Source organism: Rissa tridactyla, chromosome 2 (genome assembly GCF_028500815.1).
Source record: "Rissa tridactyla isolate bRisTri1 chromosome 2, bRisTri1.patW.cur.20221130, whole genome shotgun sequence".
NCBI lineage: Eukaryota > Metazoa > Chordata > Aves > Charadriiformes > Laridae > Rissa > Rissa tridactyla.
The window spans coordinates 100900714-100923818 of NC_071467.1; the positions used below are offsets into that span (position 1 = coordinate 100900714).

Sequence of the window (23105 nt, forward strand, 5' to 3'; positions counted from 1 at the left end):
CCCTGAGGAGGGAGCGGCGGCGGGGAGACGTTGGGCCGGCTCAGGGCTCCCACAGCGGGCACTGGCGGCGCCGTCGGGCCGGGCCGGGCCGGGCGAGACGGAGCTACCGTGACATGGCGGCTCGGGCCGCTGCCGGCGAGGGGCCGTTACCCCCCCAGGCGCGGCTGCCCTGCCCTTCGCAGGCGTGTCGGTGAGTACGGGATTAAGCACCCGCCGGTCTGTCCCCCTGAGGGGCTCCAGCCCGCCGTCGAGGGCCGGGAGTTGGCGGCGGCAGGCGGCGGCCTGGCCCCCGGCCCGCCGATGTGCCGCTTTCGGCCCCGCCGGGGGGGGCGGGCGACAAGGGTGGCTGAAAAACACCTATTTCCTTCACACCTGGCCACCCCTTCTTGGGATTTCTTACTAAAGGAGTCAGTTTTCCCCCTCCAAAGAATAAAACAGACTTTTACTAAGCCTTCCAGATCGAGGTCACGAAATTCCTAGGCACCTGTCCCGGTGTGGAGGCGAGGGCAAGCCACAGCCCTCACCAAAAGGCGGCTTCTGCAACATGAGGGGCTGCTCCAGGCTCTCTACCGTGGCTTCTTGTCCGTCTTCCTTTGGTCGTTCTGATATATGTTTTCTCCGCGGGAGATTTAGTTATTTGGAGCCTCATTTTGCCCTTGGTTTATTATTAACATCTAAGAATTGCCACTTGTGTGTGCAGGATGGTCCATGTACGAAGCAAACGAACCACTGAAAAATCATACCTACCATTATTTATTCCATTCTTACTTTCCTTCTTGTCAGTTATTAAAAATCCTACCTGACAGCTGGATCTTTGCTCCAGGTCACCTGTTGCCATTTGCTGTTTACATTGGATGCAATTCAGAAATAAAACTGGGCTGTGATCTTGCAGGGAAAAAAAAATTATTAGTGGGGTTGCAGTTAGGCTCTTGGACTACACAAATTAATTGCATGTGTGTAAAGGCAATTGACTTTTTTTTTTAATGTGCCTACTAAGGTGATGCCCTCTGAATGTCTTTTTGAGATGATATGTAAAATGTTACGGGCACTGTTTGGGTGCTTTTCCCCCACCCTACCATCTGAATGGGCAAAATTAGCTAGCAATACAAAACTACAGTGCGTTCCACCAGTATTTGGGTAGGATTATGTAGTTATTTGCATTCCTGAAATATTTAAAAGCTTTTCAGTACTCCTGTTATTCTTTGGTCGAGTGAGTCTGTTATAATTTGTTCTCTTAAGAATCCAGGATCACTTCTGCTGAGCTGGCCCAAACCTGCAATTCTGTCTGGATAATTTCAGTTAATCAGACTCAGAGGTGACTTTCCCCACTAAACCAAGCTCAAATTCAAAATACACCAGTATTTCGAATGAACAGTAGCCTGATAAATCAGGATAACGTACTTGGGCACAATTTATTTTTAACAAAAATACACCAACAGAATAAAACAAAAACAATTGACAAAAAATGTGAAGTAACACATTTGTCGTTCAAAGAATGTAAAGTCAAGTCAAATTGGGTTAATGCTGCACTCTTTCCTAAGTCAATTTCTATAATTCTACATAGCAGATACAATACAGCATATATAAAAAATATTAATATACATATTAAGGACCAGATCCAACCTCTACCATCATCAAAAGACTCCTTAGGTTTCACAGATAAATTAAATCAGGTCATTAAATCATCCTGAGACCATTTTCATCTTAGACTATTTTAAAAACTTTGTAAACAAATGATCCACTTGAAACTGCATTTTCCTTGCTAATTGCCAGCCAAACATCTCCAGACTGTCCAATGTTTGGGAAGTAACTTTAGATATTGCATTATCAGAATACTAGGGGTTTTTTATTCTACTCAGATTATTAAATATTGTAAAAAATCAATCAAGTATGCATCTTATGGGCTTATTCAATGAACAGATGAGTCTCTAACGTGTCCAAACAAATTCTGACTACAGATAAGTTTTCTTTACTTGAAAACACTTCAGGCATGCTTGGGACATGACTTTTGGCTATACCTTTTAATGCCGTCTGCTTTGCTCTTTCCAGGAAAACCTGCATAATAAAATACAGAGACTTTGATTCCACTGGATTTTTACCACATCTTGGGTACAAGAAGCCGTAAAACCCGAGAGAAACAGAAAATGCCTTAAATTCAAACAATTCTGTTAACAGCCCCCGTTTTCCCTGATTGGAGACTAAAACTGGTCTAGACCTTCCTGCCTGGAACTGCTTAGTGTAATGATTGTTCTTCCAAATGGATTTCAACACATGTGATGGAAGGAATTTTTCTTTTATCTTAACCTCCTTTGATGGGAAAATTACCCCCCTGCTGTGAGTTACAACAGGGCAGTTAACCATTACAAAAAGAGTAATTTCAGGGTGAGGGAAGTCAAATATGCTACTGTTATTGGTTAACAGTTACATTTCTTTACTTGTTGCTGGTTTTCTTCTAACTAATAAAGCCGAGAACCAAGCATTTACCATCCTCGAATTAATACTGTTTAACACTGATGTAGCGCAACCTGAAATGAACATTTGTATTAAAAATATGCTTATGTGTAAAAGAAAAAATGCTGATGACCTTCACACCATTCTGCAATCAAGTAGTGGATACGTCAACTGTCTGCTATTTTGTGCCAGGGTCTACCACTTCTGGTGATCTTAAGCCTAATTTGCACTCACACAACATCTTTGGCATAGGAATAACCTACTGAGTATTTTACACATGCACCCGTTTTGACACTTGCGCTATTCCAAAATACTGTTGGTCTTTACCTATGGCCATGCTAATTACAATCACTTTTGTGAATTGCAATAAAATATCCCTTAAATGGTACCAGAGCACTGCTAGGCTTAAAGCAGTCTAGAACTGGTGGGCAAAATCTTTGTCCAAAACTGGGAGTACATTACGAATCCTTTGAAGAATTGCAATGCAGAATTTTGCCCATAGTTTAACCTTTACACAGCTAATAGCTGTGCCTCTAAAGACTTTATCTTTCAGATTCAGCTGCTTACTATCCCTTGATTTGTGCTGCAGTGGAATCTCACCGTTTTCTTGCTCTTAAGGCAAAACTTTCAAATTCAGTCCTTGAAAAGCAACCACGCCTGTCAGCCCACCAAAGTCTGAAAAGCCCACACCAGCCTTTTCAGAACAAAACATTTTATTTTCTTCAGTATAAGAACAAAACAAAGCAAAACCGGAGTGTCTCCAATACAGTATAAAGTCATCACGTTTTCCATCTTGCCTAAGTACAACCATCGCCTGAAAGCTAAGAAAAGCTCAAACACTTCAGCCCATGATAGCAGGGCCTTCACCCATGAGAATCTGCTCCTTCTTGCCTCTCCAGGGCCTGACCTCTTATTCTGAAACTATTGTTTCAGTTCCTAAGCAATCTCCTATCCCATTCTCAGCAGTAACGAGACAAGCTGTTGAACCCACTGACACAATTAAGATACATGCAGAGACACATAATCTGTATATGATGGAGCAATGTCAGACCTCTCATGTTACTTGAGGTTGACGCATGAGACCAGGTTGGTCAGGTCGTGTGTCAGGATCACATCATGGACCTGAGGTCCCGTAACAAGCACACGTTGGGGAAGTGATGAGAACAGAGGCACAGCATAACGACACAGCATCAAATAGGGTCACTTTTTTCTGCAGCAAACTGCTGTGAGGTCTCTGCCATTTCAGGACCAGGAAAGATTTTTGCAGCTTGTTGCAGGACCCTGACAACAAGGCTCAGTGACAGCAAGACATGAGGTCATGGAGACAGGAACATGTCCTAATGCCAAAGAAAAGACCGACAGAATGGACAGAATGGAAAAGGATAAAGTTTCTGAGCACAGAGAATGAAATTCAGCTTGTTCTATTGCATGTGGTGCTGAGAATCACACTGAATAACTACAACTTTGTGCATCTTATCTAAAAACCAGACTAAGCAGTAGCAGCCACTTTATTCCCAGTTGTAATTCTGGGGTAATCAGACTGTCTGCATTGACACTTTAAAATACACAAACACTGGGTGGTTCAGCTCTCATGCACACACACTAACTGGAACAAAGAAACTACTGATGCAGTTGTAAATTTTAAAACCCATGTCATAACAATTTCCCCTACTTATACAATTGCCAGATCAAAAGTGCCTTAGAATACCAGGAACAATTATTTTTCCTTAAAAAAAAGGCGTTAGACAATCACAGTTTGAGCTATAGCTTTTGGTGACACAGGCCCTTTCTAACATTCTTGCTCATGTAGTATTCTTGAAACAGCTGAGAGGATAAAGGATTACATAGGGAAAAAGTTTTGGCAAACCCTTAGAGGCACATAAGGAAATGTTTCTCCATGGAGAGAAGCAGGGGGTTAGCTTAAGTAGAGAAAAAGTTGAAAAATATATTTCATGTGGTCCTTGTATAGAGTAATGAAAGTGAAGTCATCCTTTCTAGGCAAAGATTTGTCAGTGTGTTACTGTGGCTACCTGTGATCAAGGCGCCTGAGATTATCAATTGAGTATTCCTGATTCATTCACATAAGAGAAATTATTCTAAATAAGAATGTTATGTTTTTTAAGTTTTCTATGGGGTCTTTCCTTTTCTCTCTATTTGTATTCAGCTGCACTGATCATCCACTACACACTCATCTACTGTCTGGAAGCAAATTTACATTTTTTTGGTTAATCTGGGGGGGTTTTTGTTTGTTGTTTGGGTTTTTTTCTCAGCATGAATAAAAGGGGCTCCTGTGAGCATTTCTTTTAGGAGAAGAAACAGGTAACAGGTTCAGGCACATCTTTGTATATAGAATTGATTAAATGTACAAATCATACACTGGGAGATAATTTTTCTGTAGAGAGACATCTATATGCCTTTCTACCATAATTTTACCAAAAAGTTCTCTGAGTTTTTCTTCAGTAGAGATTTATAAGGACTCCTCTGATGATACCTACCTTCTCTTTCTCTGTGTTTTTCTTTGGTGTTCTTGCTCTTTCTTTTCCACGTAGCCCAGCTGCAGTCGGACCAGTCCCTCTCGTCTGCACTGACATTCAGCCCACAGTGGAACTAGTTGCTCACGTAATTCAATCTCACAAAATAGCTTGTGTTTTGGATGGCAATTTCGTGGTTAAGCAAGCTTGTGCAGGAGCTAGACTTTTATTTTGGCTGAATGGAAAACAGCCATCATGCCCGTTTGTGTTAATGAGCTTCTTCAACAAACAGATGAGCTTGAGCCATTATTTTTTTGATGAAATACAGCAAGCTACTCCCAAAGCTCGCACTGCAGGACAGACAGGATAGCTGACATGTGGGTACAGCAGAGGCAACAAGCAGCTCGTTGGTATTTAAAGCTGCAATAAATAGATGGCAGTTCTAGATCTCCAGTTATCTTTTGTCAGCAGCAGTATAAAATTAGACATTCTATCTGTGCTTCATCACTTGTCCCTGGCAGCCAGTTCACACCAGCGTGTTGCCTTTACCTCTAAAGACAGAGGTGGTATTTGCTTATTGTCTGCCCTTCCAGACAATTGTGATGATGACTGATAATGCAGCTATAATGAGATACAATACCAATACTTAGTGGTATACTAACCTATTATATCGTACATATCAAAGTTCGTATCAATATATATCTGGTGTGAAGTTATGTCATCCTATTTCCAACACTTCTGTTGCATAAGCAGCCAGAATAACAGATGGACAATGGAAAACAAATAGATCAACCCAGTATTTTTCCCCTTTTTTATTGAAGAGTGTGATATGTCAGCTATGTGAGAACTTACTGCAGATTCATTAAATGTAAATTTCGTGCAGATAGTCTGCAGGTGCTTCCCTAGCTTAAGTTGCCAGCAGTGGTGCATGTGTGTTTCGTGCTCTCCTGTGGTATTTTCTGTGCTGTCTGGTATTTCCAAATTTGGTTTAAGTATTGCTGACATCCGAGAGTATTAAATTAGTCTTGTACATACTGCCACCTGCTGTGATTATCCAAAACTAGAGCTAAAATACTCCATTTAAGTAGATTTCAGCTTTTTATCAAGTATAAAGGGGGCCAACATTTGCATTCAGGCGTGCTTACCCAGGAACTGGAAACCTCTGATGGCCTCGGTCTACACGTACGTGCTGTATGTAACTACTAGGGAACTTTTAAATTTAACTACTTCCTTGTGAAGTCATTTATCTTTGTGCAAAGTGTGTGTAAACTGTCCTTCTGATTCTGTACATGCGAATCCACATTGAGCAAAGGCTCAGCTGTGCATGTTGATGTGCGTGCATGCAGACACCCGCACAAACGCGCAGGGACAAGGTGTCGGAAAGGAGGGGGACAGTGTCTGCCCTCAGGTGACATCCCTTGAACTCACAGCCCATCCTGGAGCAGAATTTGGCCCCAACCACCTCATCTTAAAAAATCAGACCCATGTTCAGGGTGGCGTTTAGATTTGCGCGCTCCTGTCGGGGCAGCCCCTACTGCGCGAGTCATTTCATTGACAGCATAATCACTTCCTTTCATTTCCCCGCTAAGTAGTAATAATGAGCGCTCTAAGCACATCCTGATAACACATCCTGCTGCAGGGCCTTGAAGAGATTTTGCCTTCATGCCCGTTTATATGCTGTATCAGAACCAACCGAAGAGGGGCTACCCCTGCCATCTGCACTGTCCTGCGGCCCGTGAAAGCTGTAGTTTAAAAATAATATATAACAGCAGAATCTGGTGTGTTACTAATTAAACTTTTAAATCGCAACCAACCAGCAAGCAGGGCAAGGAAATTTAATTGCAAGACCTTTAGCGGGGACAGAATTGTCCTACGCTTGAAAGAAACCCCACATTTAAAAGTTAAAAAAAAAAAAAATCTCCATCAAGCGGCCGAACGCGCTGGGGCAAACTTCGGGAGGCGGGCGCAGCGCCCGGGGCTGCCCGGCCTTGCGGGGACACCGCCGGGGCTGCAGACCCGCATAGGCCGCGGTGGCCACCTGGGGCGAGCTGCGGTCCAGCTGGTGGCTGCCGGCTACCGGAACCCGCGCCGTGTGTCACCGCCTCCGGCCGAGCCGCCGGCGGCCGCGCTCCTCCCCGTCTGGGCTGGGGTAACCCCTCCGCCGCCCCGCCTCCTCCGCCGCTGCGGCTGCGCGCCGGGAGTCGGGCCGGGCGCTTCGCTGCGTGGGGCCTGCGCGCCTATGCTGGGCGCCGGACTGCTCCCCCGCGCACTGGGCCGCCCCTGCGGCTGGGCGGGCGGCAGGTCCCGCCTGAGGGCCGCCCTGGGGCTGCCGCAGGGCTGGGGTCGGGGCCGGGGCCCGGGCCGGCCGGCGGGGGTGGCAGTGCCGCCGTGCGCTCGGGGGCTGCGCTGGGCGGGTAAGCGGCGGGGTGCGCTGGACCGGACCGGACCGGACCGGGCCGGGTCGGGTCGGGTCGGGTCGGGTCGGGCTGGGCCTGCCGCCGGCCGGCCCCTGCGGGCAGGCCCCGGCGGCCGCCCCCCTGTGCGCCCCGGCAGGCCTCGCAGTGCCGGCCCGCGGGCGGGGAAGGAGCGAGCGAGCGAGGGAGGGAGGGTGACAGCCCGGCCGGGGCCTGGGAAACCAACCCGGCTGTAGCCGCAGTCGGTGCGGCATCGGCCGCCTGCCCGCGCTCTGCTGGGCCGGTGTCAAGTTCGTAGGGGCCTTCTCATGGTCGGTGGTTCTTGGTGCCGGTGCGTTACGTGGGTGGCTTATAGCAGGGCACGGCATAATTGAAGGTAAAGTGCAGCGTGCTGGAAGTAGATATGTCTTGTCTTTTATTCAGGTAAATTTTATCAACATGTCACAACAGAGGCCTCCCAAGCCACCTTAGCCAGTGTGTCTCCTGTTTTTGCAGTGGTAAGTAGGCGCAGGCGTTTCCACGACGTGGGTGGCTTGTGCAAATGGATTTGTCTCTCGTAGAACATCCCTGGTTCTAAGTTGCTGGTTTAAGGTATTCTGACTTGAGGACCAGTTATGATATATAGCATTAATCAAGATGTTTTCCGAAGATCCAGCATCTGCTGGAAGTTCTCTTGCTTTAATTGCGAAAGCAGGTCAACTCTTACCAGCGATGCAATCAAAAGTTTTCTTGTTAAGCTTGTCAAAGCTTGCCAGTGCCTTTTAGAAATATTATTCCTGTGTCTTGGTAGCTGCAGTTCTAAGCAAATGTAGGATTTGGGGAAAAACAAGCTCTCTATGTATTCCTTTTAAAAATTATTCTGAAAGCCATTTGCTTGATTGACATTATTAGTGCACGTGAGGGAACGTAAGGCCTCCTTATTGAGAAAGAAAAGCTTTCTGCAACAAGGTGCATGCGGCCAGGTCCTTGTGGCCGTGTAACCCTTGTTGCAGATCTACTGGAATGTATGCTTAGGTATGTTTAATTCACAGAAAGTTATTTTTAAAGCCACTAATATGGAATTAAGCTACGGTTTATGAACAAAACAGCAAACTTTCTCATTAAAACAGACATTGCAGTTTTTCCAATAAAATCATTTTACTAGGAGATGTGTTAAATGATAATCTGAATGACAGGTGCTAAGAAAGAAGGATTTAGATGGAGGTTACTAGCTGAATAGTATGTTAATGCAACAGTTGACATGGGCACATGGCCTAACTACCCAATTTGTGGTATTCTTTACTTTTTAAATTTTATTTGTAAATTTTTCAGATTGCTCTAGAGGAAATAGCAAAATTTGTAATCCAAAATGTAAGATGCCCTGCTGATCTCTTCTCCCTGGTATCCAGTGATAGGACGCGTGGGAATGGTTCAAAGCTGCATTCCTCAGGGGGGGTTTAAGCATTTCTTTACCAAGAGGGCGGTCAAACCCTGGAAGAGGCTTCCTGGAGAGGTGGTCGATGCCCCGTGCTGGTCAGTGTTGAAGAGGCATTTGGACAACGCCCTTAATAACATGCTTTGACTTTTGGTCAGCCCTGAATTGGTCTGGCAATTGGACGAGATGATCATTGTAGGTCCCTTCCAGCTGACATAGTCTATGCTGTTCTATCCTAAGTCTGATCCTCTGTAGATCACCTCCTTCCCAAGGTTTATGTAGCAACATGGTCATGCAGATGACACTGGTTTTGTTTGGTGTGTATACAAAAACAGTGAAATATATGGTAATTTGGTGCAATAGTTTTCTTAACTGGCATGACCTATGAAAAGAGGGCATAAAAAGTTGATTTTTCTTCATAATGTATCTTCCATTTGACTTCTAGGCAAGTGCAAACGATTTTAGAAACTGATTACTTGTTTTATAGAAGTTCTGTCAAAAAAATGTTTTTTTTTCCACTCCTTTAGATGAAGCTTGACAAAGAAGGAAACGCTACTTTTTTTGGTGAGTTTTCATTGTGGTTTTGATTGGTTGGTTGGCTGTGTGTGTTTGTCTTTTTCCCTTGTCCAAACGGGACAATTGTCCAGTTGTCCAATTGGGAATCTACATGGGGTAGAAAATTATATTTGGGATACTTCACTGTGTTTCTTGGGGATGTTGCAATGTTTCCTCTGTTTTGCTGCTTTCTGTTGGTCTTCATAGCATCTTTATTGTTACAATTTTTGTATATTTTTAAGTAATATTTTAAACGTAACTTGTGCCGTCTCTCACAGGAAGGTCATTTTTACTTTGTCTTTTCCCTTTCGACCAGCATGCTACTTTCGCTGCCTTTTGCTTCTTGTAGGATTATATGTGCTTTTCAAACGAGTCACTTGGTTTCTGATGTGAAATTAATTGTCATGGACAACTTTTTCACTTATATCTAGTTTTTTTCTCTTTCCACTGAAGATACAGTCTTCTAAACTTCGTAGAAAATAAATTGCATTGAGGAATCAATAGGAGAAAACTGTTTTAAAGATAGCACAGCTTCTTTTTTTCTTTTGCGGGACTTAGAGACACACTAAAACGTAATTTCACAGCATATATGCTTGTCCCTTAAATGCCTTTATCTAAAAATACTTTTATGATAGAAAAGAAGAAAACGGAATTGTACCAGGAATTGGGTCTTCAAGCTCGAGATCTAAGATTTCAACACCTAATGAGCATTGCAACTAGGAACAACAGGATCATCATGAGAATGGAGGTAATGGCTTCCCTATAGCTGAGTGTAAACTTGATCCGTGTCTTAGCCTTGCACTTGCATTTTCTCGCACGGTTCTTTTAATACCAGCTCTCTATGACATGCAGTCTGGCAGTAAATGTATCTTTGGAGCTCTACCTAGCAGTTAGAGGTATGCGTTTACCAACAGTACATATTCATTACGGTTTTCCTAGTTGAGCACAGGAGAAACATTACTAACATTGTTATAGAAGTAAAATCTTACAAGGAGCCTCCTCTCAGTCATACCACCACTAGCACAGTGCTGTGTCTGAACCATGGGCAAGCCACGAGTTTGCAGTTAGCATGAGATTCTGTTATTTTCCTGCCTGAAAAGACATTTGAAGAGGGGCTTTACTGAAGCCTAAATTATCAAATGCACTATAGATTTGTGAGAAATCTTCAGAGAGTTTTTTTTTTTCCCGACTCCTACATGTACTGTCTTTTTCAGTTCTTGAAGGCTGTCATAACACCAGAGTTTCTTCTGATACTAGATTATCGTAATTTAAATCTGGAACATTGGCTCTTCAATGAACTAGCATCTCAGCTGGCTGGGGAAGGTCAACTAGTTACATATTCCCTGCCCTTTGAATTCCGAGCCATAGAAGCAATCCTGCAGTACCGGGTGAGTTACCTCATATTTAAATTGTTTTGGAAGTTGTTGCTTCATAGAAAGGACAGTATGATTTTGTTCTTGTGTTAATATTTATGCATACACATTTGTATATGTATTCCGCTTTTACTGTAGGAGCTCTTTTTTGGGTTTCATTTTCGTTCCTTTAGTTTTTATGGTTTTGTGTGTATTTGTGTTCCCATTCCCTTCCCAAGAAAGTGCTAATTGGATGTGATGGCTTCACCATCATTTGGACAATTAAAAAACAAGTCAGAGTGCTTTTCTAGAGACATACTGTAGCTGAAATGGAAGTCACACAAAAGATCTGAGGTTTTTGTCCTCTTGGGCAGGAGTCAAATAATGATTTCGAGCTATGCTTAAAAATCTATGCTTGGTAATATGACATTTCTAGACAAAGAGTGTTTGGTGTGGTTGGCACTGGGTTTCAGTTCAGTGCAAATCATGTTTATAAAATACTGTATTTTGCAGTGGCTTAATATTGTAAGTGCTGTCCCTATAGCAAGTATCTCCTGGGTATTGGAAAGCAGATTGTGTTAACTGCCTATTACTGTGAATCTGTGTTCAGAGGCAGGAGTGAGTTGCCCAAGTCATTGTAAAGGGATTGCTTTAATTCTTATGAAGGATCATGTTGTTATCTAGATCAGCAAACTGCAGGGGAGACTTAACACTTTGCAGCCTCAGATCCTTGAGACACTGGAAGCTCTAGTGGACCCCAAGCTTTTGTCTGTGGATAGGAGTAAACTACACATTCTCCTGCAAAATGGCAAGAGGTAAATAAGAGTAAGCCGTGAAGAGACTAGAAGGTGACCATAGAAAATTATGTGCGATGAAGTGTTAGAAAAACTGTATCTAATATTAATTTCCTAGATTACTGTAATGCTGGGTTGTGCATCTTATTTGTAAATGTAAAAATTGGTATACGAAATACCTAGTGATATGGGGAGAAACAGGAAAAGGGAAATCTATTCCAAACTGTCAGAAATACAGTCAAGCTTCTTAAATAGCATCTGACAGAACAAAATAATACCTAAGAGAACAAAATGATGTCATGAAAATGTTCCCCATTAAGTAAAACAAGATTAGCCTTTGGATCTATGCTTTAAGGTTACTAGTAGTAATACACTGGTACCTTCATGATTTAGCCTCTCTGATATGACAGTACAAATACGCACTTGCCACGTGCTTACGGAGTGCTTGTTTTTTCCAACTTACGAATATATCCAGAAAACACATCTGAATCCCTTTTAGTGTGTGTCTGTAGCTCCCTGGTCCCCAGACAGATCACTACCACTTCTAAGTGTGTGGCCTGTAGAGAGTTTTTTGAAGGAACTCTTACAACCCTGCAGGGAAGCCTTCCCTGGCCACTCTGTCTGCTGGTGGCAAACTCACTTAGAGATTACCTTTGTGCACTGGTGCCAGTGGGGATTACTTGACCTTTTGCCTGTTCTTTCTTCAGCTTGTCAGAACTGGAAACAGATCTTAAAGTTTTCAAAGAAACAATTCTGGAGATCTTAGATGAAGAAGAGTTAATAGAAGAGCTCTGTCTATCTAAATGGACTGATCCACAAGTATTGTATGTATATTTTGAAACCACATGCTTCTTTAACAGTGTGTTGCATTTAAGGAGAACTCGAACAGTAAACTGGGTGTTCCCTGCCAAAAAGCAGAAAGAAAAAGGCTTTCTAATTTTTTTAAGCCCTAATGTGTGCTGCTTTGGAAATCAGTGTATTTGCCATTTTGGAGAGGGACTTCATTAGCACTGGTCATATTATGCAGTTTCAAATAGTTCTTGGCATAACAGGCCAGCTCATCTGGTGTGTAATAGGATGGGAGCAGGATGTCAGGAGGAAAAAAAGTAAATGTTATTTTTCAATGCAAATTAACACTTTGGGAGAATTTTCTTCATTTTCACAAAAAGAAATGAAGAGGCAGGTTTTAAAGCTTGTGTAGAATAGGTCAGACACCACACTTCCTTTGTTAGAAGTGTTCTGAACACCTTGCTTCTAGCTTTTTGCTCACCAGTAGAACCTGAAGGAAAGAGGCCCTGGAGCAGTCTTCTTGTGCACCTGAAGAGCAGCATTTCAGGAAAAATGTACATGCTGAAATAGTCCTATTGCACTCTCAAATTCTGGTGAAAGACTGGACACAGCAGCAGCAGCACTGGTCACTTTAACAAAAACTAAAAAGCAAAAATATAATGTATATCAGATAACATGTATGTTTGAAACCAGGAGGTAGTTCCTTCCCTGCAGAGCTTAGTCTAAATGTGCACCAGTAACTCAGTATTCCAGAAGCGGCACTGGCTTTGCATTTCTAATGCATCTGCTGGAGCAATATCGGGAGTGCTCTGAATTCCAGACTGCTCCTGAGCCAGCTGCTGGTCTTCGTCCTGGTTTTGCTCACGGCCTTCCTTTGGACTTAATAGAATCATAGAATCATAGAATTGTTAGGGTTGGAAGGGACCTTAAAGATCATCTAGTTCCAACCCCCCTGCCATGGCCAGGGACACCTCCCACTAGATGAGGTTGCTCAGAGCCCCATCCGGCCTGGCCTTAAAAACTTCCAGGGATGGGGCTTGCACCACCTCTCTGGGCAACCTGTTCCAGTGCCTCACTACCCTCATGGTGAAGAACTTCTTCCTAATGTCCAGTCTGAATCGACCCATCTCTAGTTTTAATCCATTCCCTCTAGTCCTGCCATTACCCGACCTCCTAAAAAGTCCCTCACCAGCTTTTTTGTAGGCCCCCTTAAGATAAGGTCTCCTCGGAGCCTTGTTTTCTCCAGACTGAACAACCCCAACTCTCAGTCTGTCCTCATAGGAGAGGTGCTCCAGCCCTCTGATCATCCTCGTGGCCCTTCTCTGGACGCATTCGGGCACGTCCATGTCTCTCCTGTAGTTGGGGCTCCAGAATTGGACGCAGTACTCCAGGTGGGGTCTCACGAGAGTGGAGTAGAGGGGGAGAATCACTTCCCTCGACCTGCTGGCCATGCTTCTCCTGATGCAGCCCAGGATACAATTGGCTTTCTGGGCTACAAGTGCACACTGACGGCTCATGTTGAGCCTCTCGTCCACCAGCACCAGCCAGTCGCTGCCCAGCCTATATTGGTGCTTAGGATTGCCCCGACCCAGATGGAGGACCTTGCACTTGGTCTTGTTGAACTTCATGAGGCTGGCATGGGCCCACCTCTCCAGCCTGTCACGGTCCCTCTGGATGGCATCCCTTCCCTCCAGCGTGTCAGCCGCCCCACACAGCTTGGTGTCGTTGGCAAACTTGCTGAGGGTGCACTCTGTGCCACTGTCCATGTCGCTGACGAAGATGTTAAACAAGACCGGTCCCAGTACTGATCCTTGAGGGACTCCACTTGGACATGGACCCATTGACAGACACTCTTTGGGTGCGGCTGCCAAGCCAGTTCTTTATCCCCTGAATTGTCAGTCCATCAAACCTGTATTTTATCAGCTTGGAGACCAGGATGTCATGCGGGACAGTGTCAAAGGCTTTGCTCAGGTCCAGGTAAATGATGTCAGTTGCTCTCCCCTTGTCTATTGATGTTGTGACCTCATAGAAGGCCACCAAATACAAGCTGCTTGGTAAATCTCTTCTTGCCTCAGGGTAACCAATGTGTAGGGAACATCCAGGGAAGATACCAAGGTCATCTTACACTCTTACGTCAGGAGAAACCTGAAGACATCCCTTCTTTCAGACACCTTTGCACAAGGGTGGGAGAGGGGGTGGGAGGTTGTGTAAAGAGCACTGGAGCTGTGCTACGGAACGCAGTGAGGCAGTCCATGCATGAGGCACACCACGAAACACAAGCCACGACAGCATGTACACAGGCAGGCTGGCAGCGTGTGGGCAGCTCTTTTGGCCTCCAGGGTTGATGCAGGTGGTGTGTGGTATCTGATGAACTCCAGAAGCCTGACAAGGTGTGGAGGAGCCCAGTTAGGCACATAGGTGCCATCAGAGATCATTTGCAGCAGGAATGGTGAGATGAGCCCAGAAAGACAGGAGGAGGCAGACATGGTATCTTTGTGTGAAGGGATGGCAGACTGTCAAAGACTCACGAGACAGATGGAGGCTAGTTAATGAAAGCAGATCAGGTGGCAGTTATTTTCAAGTCCGTATGCCTGTTGTTCCCTTTGTATATCCACAAGGGAGCTGATGTAAAGACACTCATCAAATAAGACCTTGAGCTGAATCTGTACTACAGCAGATAGTGCTGTAAGGCTTCCAAGTCTGCAGCTCCTCTCATCTGCATGCAGTAAAAACCTTAAGGTCTGAAAGGCTAGCTAACTCAAAGTTTCTGCCCCATAAGAGAGAAACCAGGGGCACCGTTAAAGGTCCTCAGGGAGCTTACTGGGTTGGTTCTTAAGACACGTCACTTATTTTCTTGGAAAACGATTTTGGAGAGGTTCCTTTAACAGCAATGCCAGGAGGAGATTCTTTAAAAAGTTTAGTCTCTCTAGGGAAATGAGGTCATACCACAAAAGCTATGAAGAATCTTCCTGGTGGTGCTGCTAGTTTCCAAGATCCTCTGGATCTCAGGTGCCTCAGCTTCCATCTACACGGAACAATTCAGTACACTGCCAGAAGCATACGTACCTGTCCCAGAGAAGGCTGCTGCAACAGAAGCTGGACCATGAAGTAACATGGAAGTCTCTCAAACAGACTTCACTTAGGAGAGCAGCATCTTCCATTTGATGCTTGCTCTTAGAATCATAGAATAGAATCATAGAAAGGTCAGAGTTGGAAGGGACCTTGAAGATCATCTAGTTCCAACCCCTCTTCCATGGGCAAACACTTTTTTTTAACATGTAGAAAGTGAAATGAGAATGAGGGTGGATTTTGTAACTTTTGTGTATGTCCCTATTCCAGCTTTCCCTCTCAAATAAAGAATAAAAACAAAACACACACACAAAAAAGTAACAGTGCAACGTAACAAAACAAAGCATTCCAACAGTTTGGCAAGTGATTCAGTTGCTTCATGTTCCCAAAACGTTTTGCAGCAATTACTGTGTATAGCTGAAACACCTTACAACTCAACTATTTTAACATACACCTAAAACATCTCCCCCACCATATAATTGTTTGTGTATTGACTTTTGGTTATGTTTTATTCTTGGAGTTTTTGACTGCAGTGTTACCAGCTTCCACCGCTTGAGGGCACCAAGAAATTAAGCATCTCCTTTCAAGATTATCAGCACTTCATAATAACTTCATATAAACATTTACAGTAATATAAACTTTATAAATAATATAGAATTTATATAACTAAATTTTTAGTATCTTAAAAAGTAGGATTTGTGGTGGTGTGTATGCTTGAGCATATCAAATGTTAACTGTTCTATTCAAAATAATTGATTGCCTATGCTGATCAGCTCATAGATATACAAATATGCCTTTTATTTTAAGCTGTTGGTATTGATGGAAGTTCCTCACTGGAAGGATTGGATTTTGAGATCTAGTGTCAGACAGCACTTTTGTCAGTTCCTCCCCACAACTTATGTGCCTTGTCTTAATACATCAATAGTACACTTCTATCCAACATGTAGCTAACCAGAAAAACAAAAATTGTTGCTCACAGTGAGGAGAGTACATCTGGGATTGACCATGCAGAGGAAATGGAGCTGCTGCTGGAGAACTATTACAGACAAGCAGAAGATCTTGCAAATGAAGCTCGTGAGCTCAGAGTACTGATTGATGATTCAGAAAGCATAATCTTTATCAACCTGGACAGGTTAGCTGCCCTATCTGTTGAACTACCAAAAGCTAAGCAGAATTTAATGCTTTCTAGTCTTTCTCAAATCCGCCTACAAAGAAAGTTGGGGAATTCCATCTCCATGAGGGTTTGAATGCACTTGCAGTCACAGCACAAGAAACTGTGTTGCGCTTTTCTTATCAGTGAACTGGATAAAGCAAAGCAACAAGACACACTAATTAGTATGTGTAAAACCTCTCTAGCTAGGCATCAGTTTTCCCTAGCAGGAGAAACCAAGCTTCTCCTAGATCCTTCTGGGGAGCTATTCACTAAAGGAAATTTCTGCAAATTTAGGGGCAAAATAAAATTCTACTCGGGAAAGTTTACTCTTAATTCAGCAAAACTGAATGATTTAAGAGTCTGGCTGGGCTACTCAGGTGTTCAGTACAAGTTGCATTATCACTCTGTGGCGTGATAGAAAAATGAATAACTTCGGAGCGAGTATTTTCTCTCTCTCTGTATGCGACAGTTTTCACTACTAGTCAGCTTTCTTACTGAAAAATAATTCTAGCTTCCATTAGCAAGCACATGCCATTCTGTCTTCGAGGTCAGTGTTTAATGTTCTTTCTCCTCTTTACTGAGGAGTTATCTGTAGAAGCAATCGGTGGATGCTGCATCAGGAAACCACAAAAATCCTTTTGGGGAAGACCTGAATATGGAATTCTCCAAAATGGAGAATTTGGCTGCAACTGAGCCAAAAAAGGCTCAAGTTTATAGTCTGCAGCATTTACCAACTCTACTTTTTTTAAAGTATATTAATTTGCAAAGTAACAGTAAATTTTCTTTTCTTGTGAATATGGACATATAAATTCCAGACAGTTCGTGGTGAAAGAACACAAATTTCCGTGAAAATTTACTGTTACTCTGTGTATATGCACCTCTAAGAAGTGAGCAATGCTGGGAAGTCTGATGATTAAGCAGAACCTGCTGCCTTAGAGGTATCCTGATGCAGCAGTTTCAAAACTATAGCCCCTTTTATACTGGGTTGCCTAATTTCCAGCATGATTTCCTCTCTTTCACTATTTGGTTTTAGGGCAAGCTGTATGGAATTTGAGAATTTAGGCAGCAAATCCAATTTTTTGGGTTCCCCTTACAGATGTTTCTCCCTTCTTTAGCCACCGTAATGTGATGATGAGACTGAACTTGCAGCTGACTATGGGGACATTCTCTCTCTCTCTCTTTGGACTCATAGGAGTTGCATTTGGTATGAACTTGGAGTCATCTCTTGAAGAGGTAAGGAACGAGCGCTGCTTATATCAGTGACATAAAACACGGACCATACTCTTATAGTGCATTTTATATTTGGTACAACTTCATTCTTTCCATAGGTAAAGCTCCAGGTTTATATTAGTATGTGAACGTAATTTAGTGCAGTGATTCATGTGTTCATGCAGTTACTTTTTTGTGAGCAAATTACTGTATGGGTAACTGCATGGTATTGCAGCCTTTTTTCTATGCAATGTCCATAGTAAAGAAATGGGAAGACAAATTTGTGGTTGTATGAGGACTGACTTTAAAGCAGTATTAAGGTTTCTTTAATGATCGTCTGTTCTTCTGAAAAGACCAGCTTTGTCTTCCAGATAGAAGGGTATCTGGCAAGCAGCCAGGGCATCTCCAGCGCACCAGTGGAAATACTCTACTGTCAATTACATGTTTATACCTAGACTGAGGGGGTGCAGACTGGGGGATACAAATTTACAATTGCACCTGCTATCTTTAAAATAAAAAATAACCAAAATAAAGCAAAGACTTCTTCCTTTCCAAATCCATTAAATAGAAGGGTTGCATTTCCAGACTTCTGATGAAGGAAGGAAAACTGCATGGGACAGTAATAGAATACACTAGGGTGATTCCTAAATAAAATGCTTTGCTGTGAAACAGCCCTTTTTCCAAGGTAGGGCTTGGCTGTTGGTGGTAGAGAGTTTACCACTTCCTCCCATAAAAGAGAACCCTGGTGGGGAGTGAGAGATTGTCTTTGGATGATCCCTTTTCTGAAGAGAGCGTTGCATGACTAATGGGAATGTTCTGTCAGTAGGACCCGAGGATATTTTGGCTGGTGACAGGGATTATGTTTCTGGGAAGCGGTCTGATATGGCGACGCTTGCTTTCCTTCCTTGGGCGGCACCTAGAACCTCCACTACCTCCTCACGTACGTATGACTGGCTAGGGTTTCTTCTCCAGACTCTGCATGTGCAGTCTGTTTCTAAAGCAGGAAATAAGCCGTTGTAGAGGGGTGAGCCACAGAGCATGGGGGGATTCAGCTCAGTGTCTGCTCCGTGACAAAGGAGCTGGATTGAATGAGGTGGGAAGCCCCAGCGCTGGCAAGAATACACCTGAGCAGTAAGATACTGCTCACTGTTGCCAGAAGTGAAGCTGTGGGCTGTTCCTTGAGACGTGCTGTGTTTACTTTCACCTGGCAGCCCAGGGGAAGGTGAGGGTAATGGTAGAAGCAGCTGTAATTTGCCTTCTCAGCTGCCGCAGCTGTCTCTTCATAGAGAGGGATATAACAGATGCTGCCCTCCTCCTCCCACCCAGGTGCTAACTCTGGATCTCTAGTCCTTGTCTTGTAAAAGAGAAGGTAAAGATAAAAGGACAATGGACAGATACTAGCTGTAACATCTCTCTGGAGAATGATGCCGTGGGTTTTGATGTCCTGACCCCCAATCTGAAGTTTGTGACGGCTCCTCATGTGCATAGCAGCTGTCTTTGCCATTGATGCTGATGGCATTGTCGAGCCCTATTGTACCGAGCTGCATGAAGATTTCCAAGGAGACCATCTTCAGATTAGCAAGATTTTGTATGGGTCTTTTTCCCTGTTGACTACCCTTTCCTGTCAAAGCTGGGGGGACTGTATTGTCTGCCTCTGTTCTGCACTCTTATGATGGGGATTATCAGTGGATTCAAAAGTTAAGTTGCTACAAATGACAAAAGAAAGGGAGACCCAGATAAACTCCCCTTTGTCCCTCCCCTCCCTTGCCACTGAGAGGCAGATGGAAGTAGTTCCTTGTGGATTGTTGCCTACAGCTACAACTAACTGTGTTATCCTCAAGCGTTGCTCAAAACCAAGTCCAGCACATACTGACTGTGGCTTGGAGATATGTACTGAAAGGGAGAAGCTGGAGACAGTGTTCTGAAAATAAGAGGAGAAATACCAGGGTTCAGGCCTCTGTGAAGCTTTACTTTCTTTCTGCTGCATATAGAGCAGCTTCTCATGTAATCACAGGCCATTTTGTATCTTGCCTAGGTTCCTGCAGTTTTGAAAAAATCCCAACCAGCAGCTGGAAGAGTGGAGCTAAAGAACAACCTTAAAGCAGAAACATTGGGGCTGAGCAGAAGCACATTAACAAACCAATAGGAACAGCAGGAATTAAGAGACTTTCACTGTTACAGGGTGGACTTTTGACACTTTCCTCGCATTTGTTCTTCCTTACTGAAAACTGTAAGAATTCCTAAACTTGCTAATTTAATATATATTTTGTGCCAAAAACCTACGGTGAGATTTTAATGCTCACACAAAAGGAGACAAACACAGGGAAAAGTGACATGCTTTCCACGGTAGCCTCACCTCCACCCCACGTATGTTCCATTAGTTTTCTCTATCACATATATGTACTTATTTTGGGGGCATTCGCATTTCAAGTGTTTCTGTCAAATACTCCTTCATGTAATGGCCTGCCTTAGAGAGAACAGTATTTTCAGCTTTAGGGATGACAGCATTCATCAATAATTGTGGTTCTGAGCTGCAGATTTAGGAATCTGACTTCAAATGTCAAAGAAAAATCCACCCCAAAGGTGGCCTTTTTGATGGATTTTTTTTTTTTAAGGCCATATTTAATTGCAGAGAACAGATTTTTCAAAGCAAAAAGCATACCTCCGTCTCTTGTGAAGTACCACCTCTAAATTGGCAGTAACCAGAAATAAGTTTCCCTTATTTTAAATAAGCGATAACAGGCTTTGAAATGCAGCTACTTATCTTGGGTATTCCTTAACAATTAATTTAGGCCCAAAACGCATGCGGTTTCAGTAAGGGGAAAAGCAGGCCTGTTGGTAATGCACACTTGCGCGTGCCATCTGCCACTATTTCAACACGCGTTGATACAGCTGCAGTTTAACAGCTCCTTGTGTTGTCAAAAGGACTGGGTTCAAATGCTGGTAAAAATCACCAGACTGGTTGTTGGTTCCTCTTAAACTGGACTCTGCTTTCTCTCTCGTCTCCCCAAGAAGACAAGACAAAGCATGGGCTAACCTGCATCACAGTAAGTAGCCGGGTTAGTAAAGGGTGTGGAAGCCTGGTGTCCTGTGATGGACTGAAGGAAGGAGTAAAATTCTTATGCCCCCTATTTGTGTTTTTTCTTAGGACTTGTCTCTGAACTCTGAGGGCGTAGTTCTCCACTGGCTTCTCTCAGTCTGTAGAGGGAACACGAAATCCTTCTATATCGAGTCACAAACTGTTGCTTATTTGGGGTTTTTTAACCTCTCTGTAACATCCAGTGAGTAGCTCCTTAGGTGCCACCAGATAAATCACTCTACTGGCAGGGGTTGAAAAGACAGTAACTGTAGCTGTGAACATTTTTACTCAGGACTAACAAGTCAAAAATGGAAATAAAAAGGTACATAAATTAAAATTATGCAGGCCAGCGATGCTAGCTTGGTTTAATTGGTTCTACGTAATTTTCTAACAGTTGTTCTTGCTCTGTATGTGACTTCAACTACGGATGTAAAAGGCATGAGAAGGTGAGAAAATTAATGGGATTTGTAATGTTTTTGAGGGGGGTTTAACTCAATTTTTTGCAGCCTTTTTGCTTAGCAGGTAGAGATGTAAAAAACCTCTAAACTGAGCAATACAGTGGAAAAAAAACAACGGCTCACCTACCTTGGCTGATAAACCCCAGGAAAGCCCAGGGCATGAAGGCACATGGATGCTGATGTTTTCAAGCAAGATGTAGTTGCATTAGGTCAGGACTGAAATGTGTTGGTGCGGCTGTTTGGGAAGCTTTCACGTAAGCTTTCCAAGCACTGTCTTTAGTGCAGAGGCTTCGGCGAACTGTATTGACTCCTTTTTCTGTACATAACTGACTTAAAGCACAATAAAAGCACTGTGAGGATGACACATCTTTTACAAGACTGCCTTTCTCTCTACAAACGTATGCAAATGTTTAATGGTTTTCTTACAATTCAGGTAAATCAAAATGCATTCATGTGCAATAAAATCGCTCTGAGATCATACATAGAAAAAAAGCCAGTGGAGGCTGTACGTTCAGAATGGAATTGCTACAGAACATACTGGTTTCATCAGTTTTCATTTAAAAAGGAAAACTCTTTATAGTCTGCCCTTCTAAATACGCTGCTCGTTTTGCCTCATACTACAGTTCAGATTTGTAAGGTAAGTAAATACTGGGCTCCCAGTTCTATAGCTACTTCTTTCATAAAGTTCAGATTTATATATTTATTTTTTTTTTAAGTGTTCTGCTCTTTGGGCAAGTGAAGTCACCCAAATAGACGTCAGAATACTTTATACATCAAGCTAATGTTCACCTTGCCATTTTATTTTTTTTTTTGAAGCAGCCTCTCTGAGAGACAATTCCAAAGACGGTAAGTTGAGGTGTGTCATCTTGGAGCCTGACCTTTAGAATTCTGAGCTCTTCCAGTGACTAATGCTTATTAAAATAAAAATAACACTTTATATTTGTGAAGGAGGCAAGAGAGAGAAAACATACACATACGAGTCTACAAACTAGTGTTGGTAATAATGGCATCACATCTTGCTGCTCAAGCTGTTTAATAGATAATTGATGCATACTCTGTTAAACCTGCATCATACAAAATCAGTGTTAATTAGTTGAAGACAATGCTGTTAACAATAAAAGCTGTTAATTCTAAGTTACCACGGTCATGGAATTTTACATGAAAACACAAAGAAAGAGTGTCAGAGTAGTTCCAGTCACGAGTGTAAAAGCAAAAGCCCTTTTGACTGGCACCCACCTTTCTGTCTGGCTTAGAGCTGCCCCTCCTCCATGCTTATTTTGACAGCTACTTTTGATATCTTGGAGTCCCTGTCTGTATCACAGTATATGGGGAATTGTAAATTATGTGCTATTCTTTCCTGGTTTTGTCAAGAAAATACTCAAATCTGACCAGTAAAGACAGTGATCACTGAACATCCTTACACAGCCAAATATTAGTACCAAAATTCAGCCTTCTACTCATTTTGGCTTCTAAAAGGTTTTCAGATCAGCGCGCTTCTCCTAGGTTAAGGGATGCTACTGCTCACAACGGAATTAATTTGTGCTTTTACATGACTGATGTATCTTTGGTTGGTTTGTAAGCCAAACCACCGTGAATGCACGTATTTCCCTTCACTTAAAACCAGTGACCATCCCTTCCTCCTTTATCTAGGACCCTGTCTAGCTCTCGGGGACATCTGTCTGTCAAAAGTTTGCTGTCGTGTGGTCTGTTGGTTTGTATGGGTTAAGGAAAGTATCACAGATACTGCAGCGATTCTCACTAAAAGATCAGCTGTGCCCTGGTCTTAAAGGCTACCATGAACTTCTAGAGCGAGTAGACAAAAAGCCTTCCACCAAGTCGAGCTTTCGCCGAACTTCTCTCTGCTGCCACTACAACTTCTTTCTGCAGAGATACAGAA

General features: G+C 43.2%; 3 protein-coding genes across 8 annotated transcripts in view; 1 reads left to right on the forward strand and 2 right to left on the reverse strand.

Moving 5' to 3' along the window:
- Positions 1 to 819, reverse strand: part of DCDC2 (doublecortin domain containing 2) — a 70876-nt gene extending 70057 nt beyond the window's left edge. Inside the window, exon 1 of the mRNA XM_054190641.1 lies at positions 485 to 819. Within this exon, the coding sequence (XP_054046616.1) occupies positions 485 to 546 (62 nt within the window). The 5' untranslated portion in view covers positions 547 to 819. The remainder of the gene's footprint in view (positions 1 to 484) is intronic.
- On the forward strand, positions 1 to 21572 carry MRS2 (magnesium transporter MRS2). Of its 5 annotated transcripts, XR_008464752.1 has the most exons (12): positions 7131 to 7336; positions 7760 to 7833; positions 9278 to 9314; positions 9941 to 10053; positions 10520 to 10693; positions 11342 to 11472; positions 12159 to 12275; positions 16289 to 16441; positions 17578 to 17695; positions 18498 to 18611; positions 19707 to 20718; positions 20820 to 21572. XR_008464752.1 is itself a non-coding variant. In XM_054190643.1 (11 exons), exons 1-11 carry the CDS (start codon positions 7162 to 7164, stop codon positions 19815 to 19817), a joined length of 1317 nt encoding a protein of 438 aa, XP_054046618.1. In that variant the 5' UTR covers positions 7131 to 7161; the 3' UTR covers positions 19818 to 21572. The 5 variants fall into 5 exon arrangements, 4 of the variants coding, with proteins under 4 accessions (XP_054046621.1, XP_054046620.1, XP_054046619.1 ...); XM_054190643.1 differs by having other exon boundaries at positions 19707 to 21572; XM_054190646.1 differs by lacking the exons at positions 7131 to 7336; positions 7760 to 7833 and adding an exon at positions 1 to 190 and having other exon boundaries at positions 19707 to 21572.
- The window catches only part of GPLD1 (glycosylphosphatidylinositol specific phospholipase D1), a 26396-nt gene continuing 23562 nt past the window's right edge, over positions 20272 to 23105 (reverse strand). For both annotated transcript variants that reach the window (XM_054190636.1, XM_054190638.1), the window contains one exon: positions 20272 to 23089. In XM_054190636.1, coding sequence (XP_054046611.1) covers positions 23012 to 23089 — 78 coding nt within the window. In that variant the 3' untranslated portion in view covers positions 20272 to 23011. The remainder of the gene's footprint in view (positions 23090 to 23105) is intronic.

What these genes read in the sequence shown, in the direction of transcription:
- MRS2 (XM_054190643.1), top strand. Translation starts at nt 7,162, where the DNA reads ATGCTGGGCGCCGGACTGCTCCCCCGCGCACTGGGCCGCCCCTGCGGC. An exon ending in GGATCATCATGAGAATGGAG is followed by an intron (nt 10,054 to 10,519) that starts GTAATGGCTTCC and finishes TGTCTTTTTCAG; the next exon opens with TTCTTGAAGGCTGTCATAAC. An exon ending in TGGAGTCATCTCTTGAAGAG is followed by an intron (nt 17,696 to 18,497) that starts GTAAGGAACGAG and finishes TTCTGTCAGTAG; the next exon opens with GACCCGAGGATATTTTGGCT.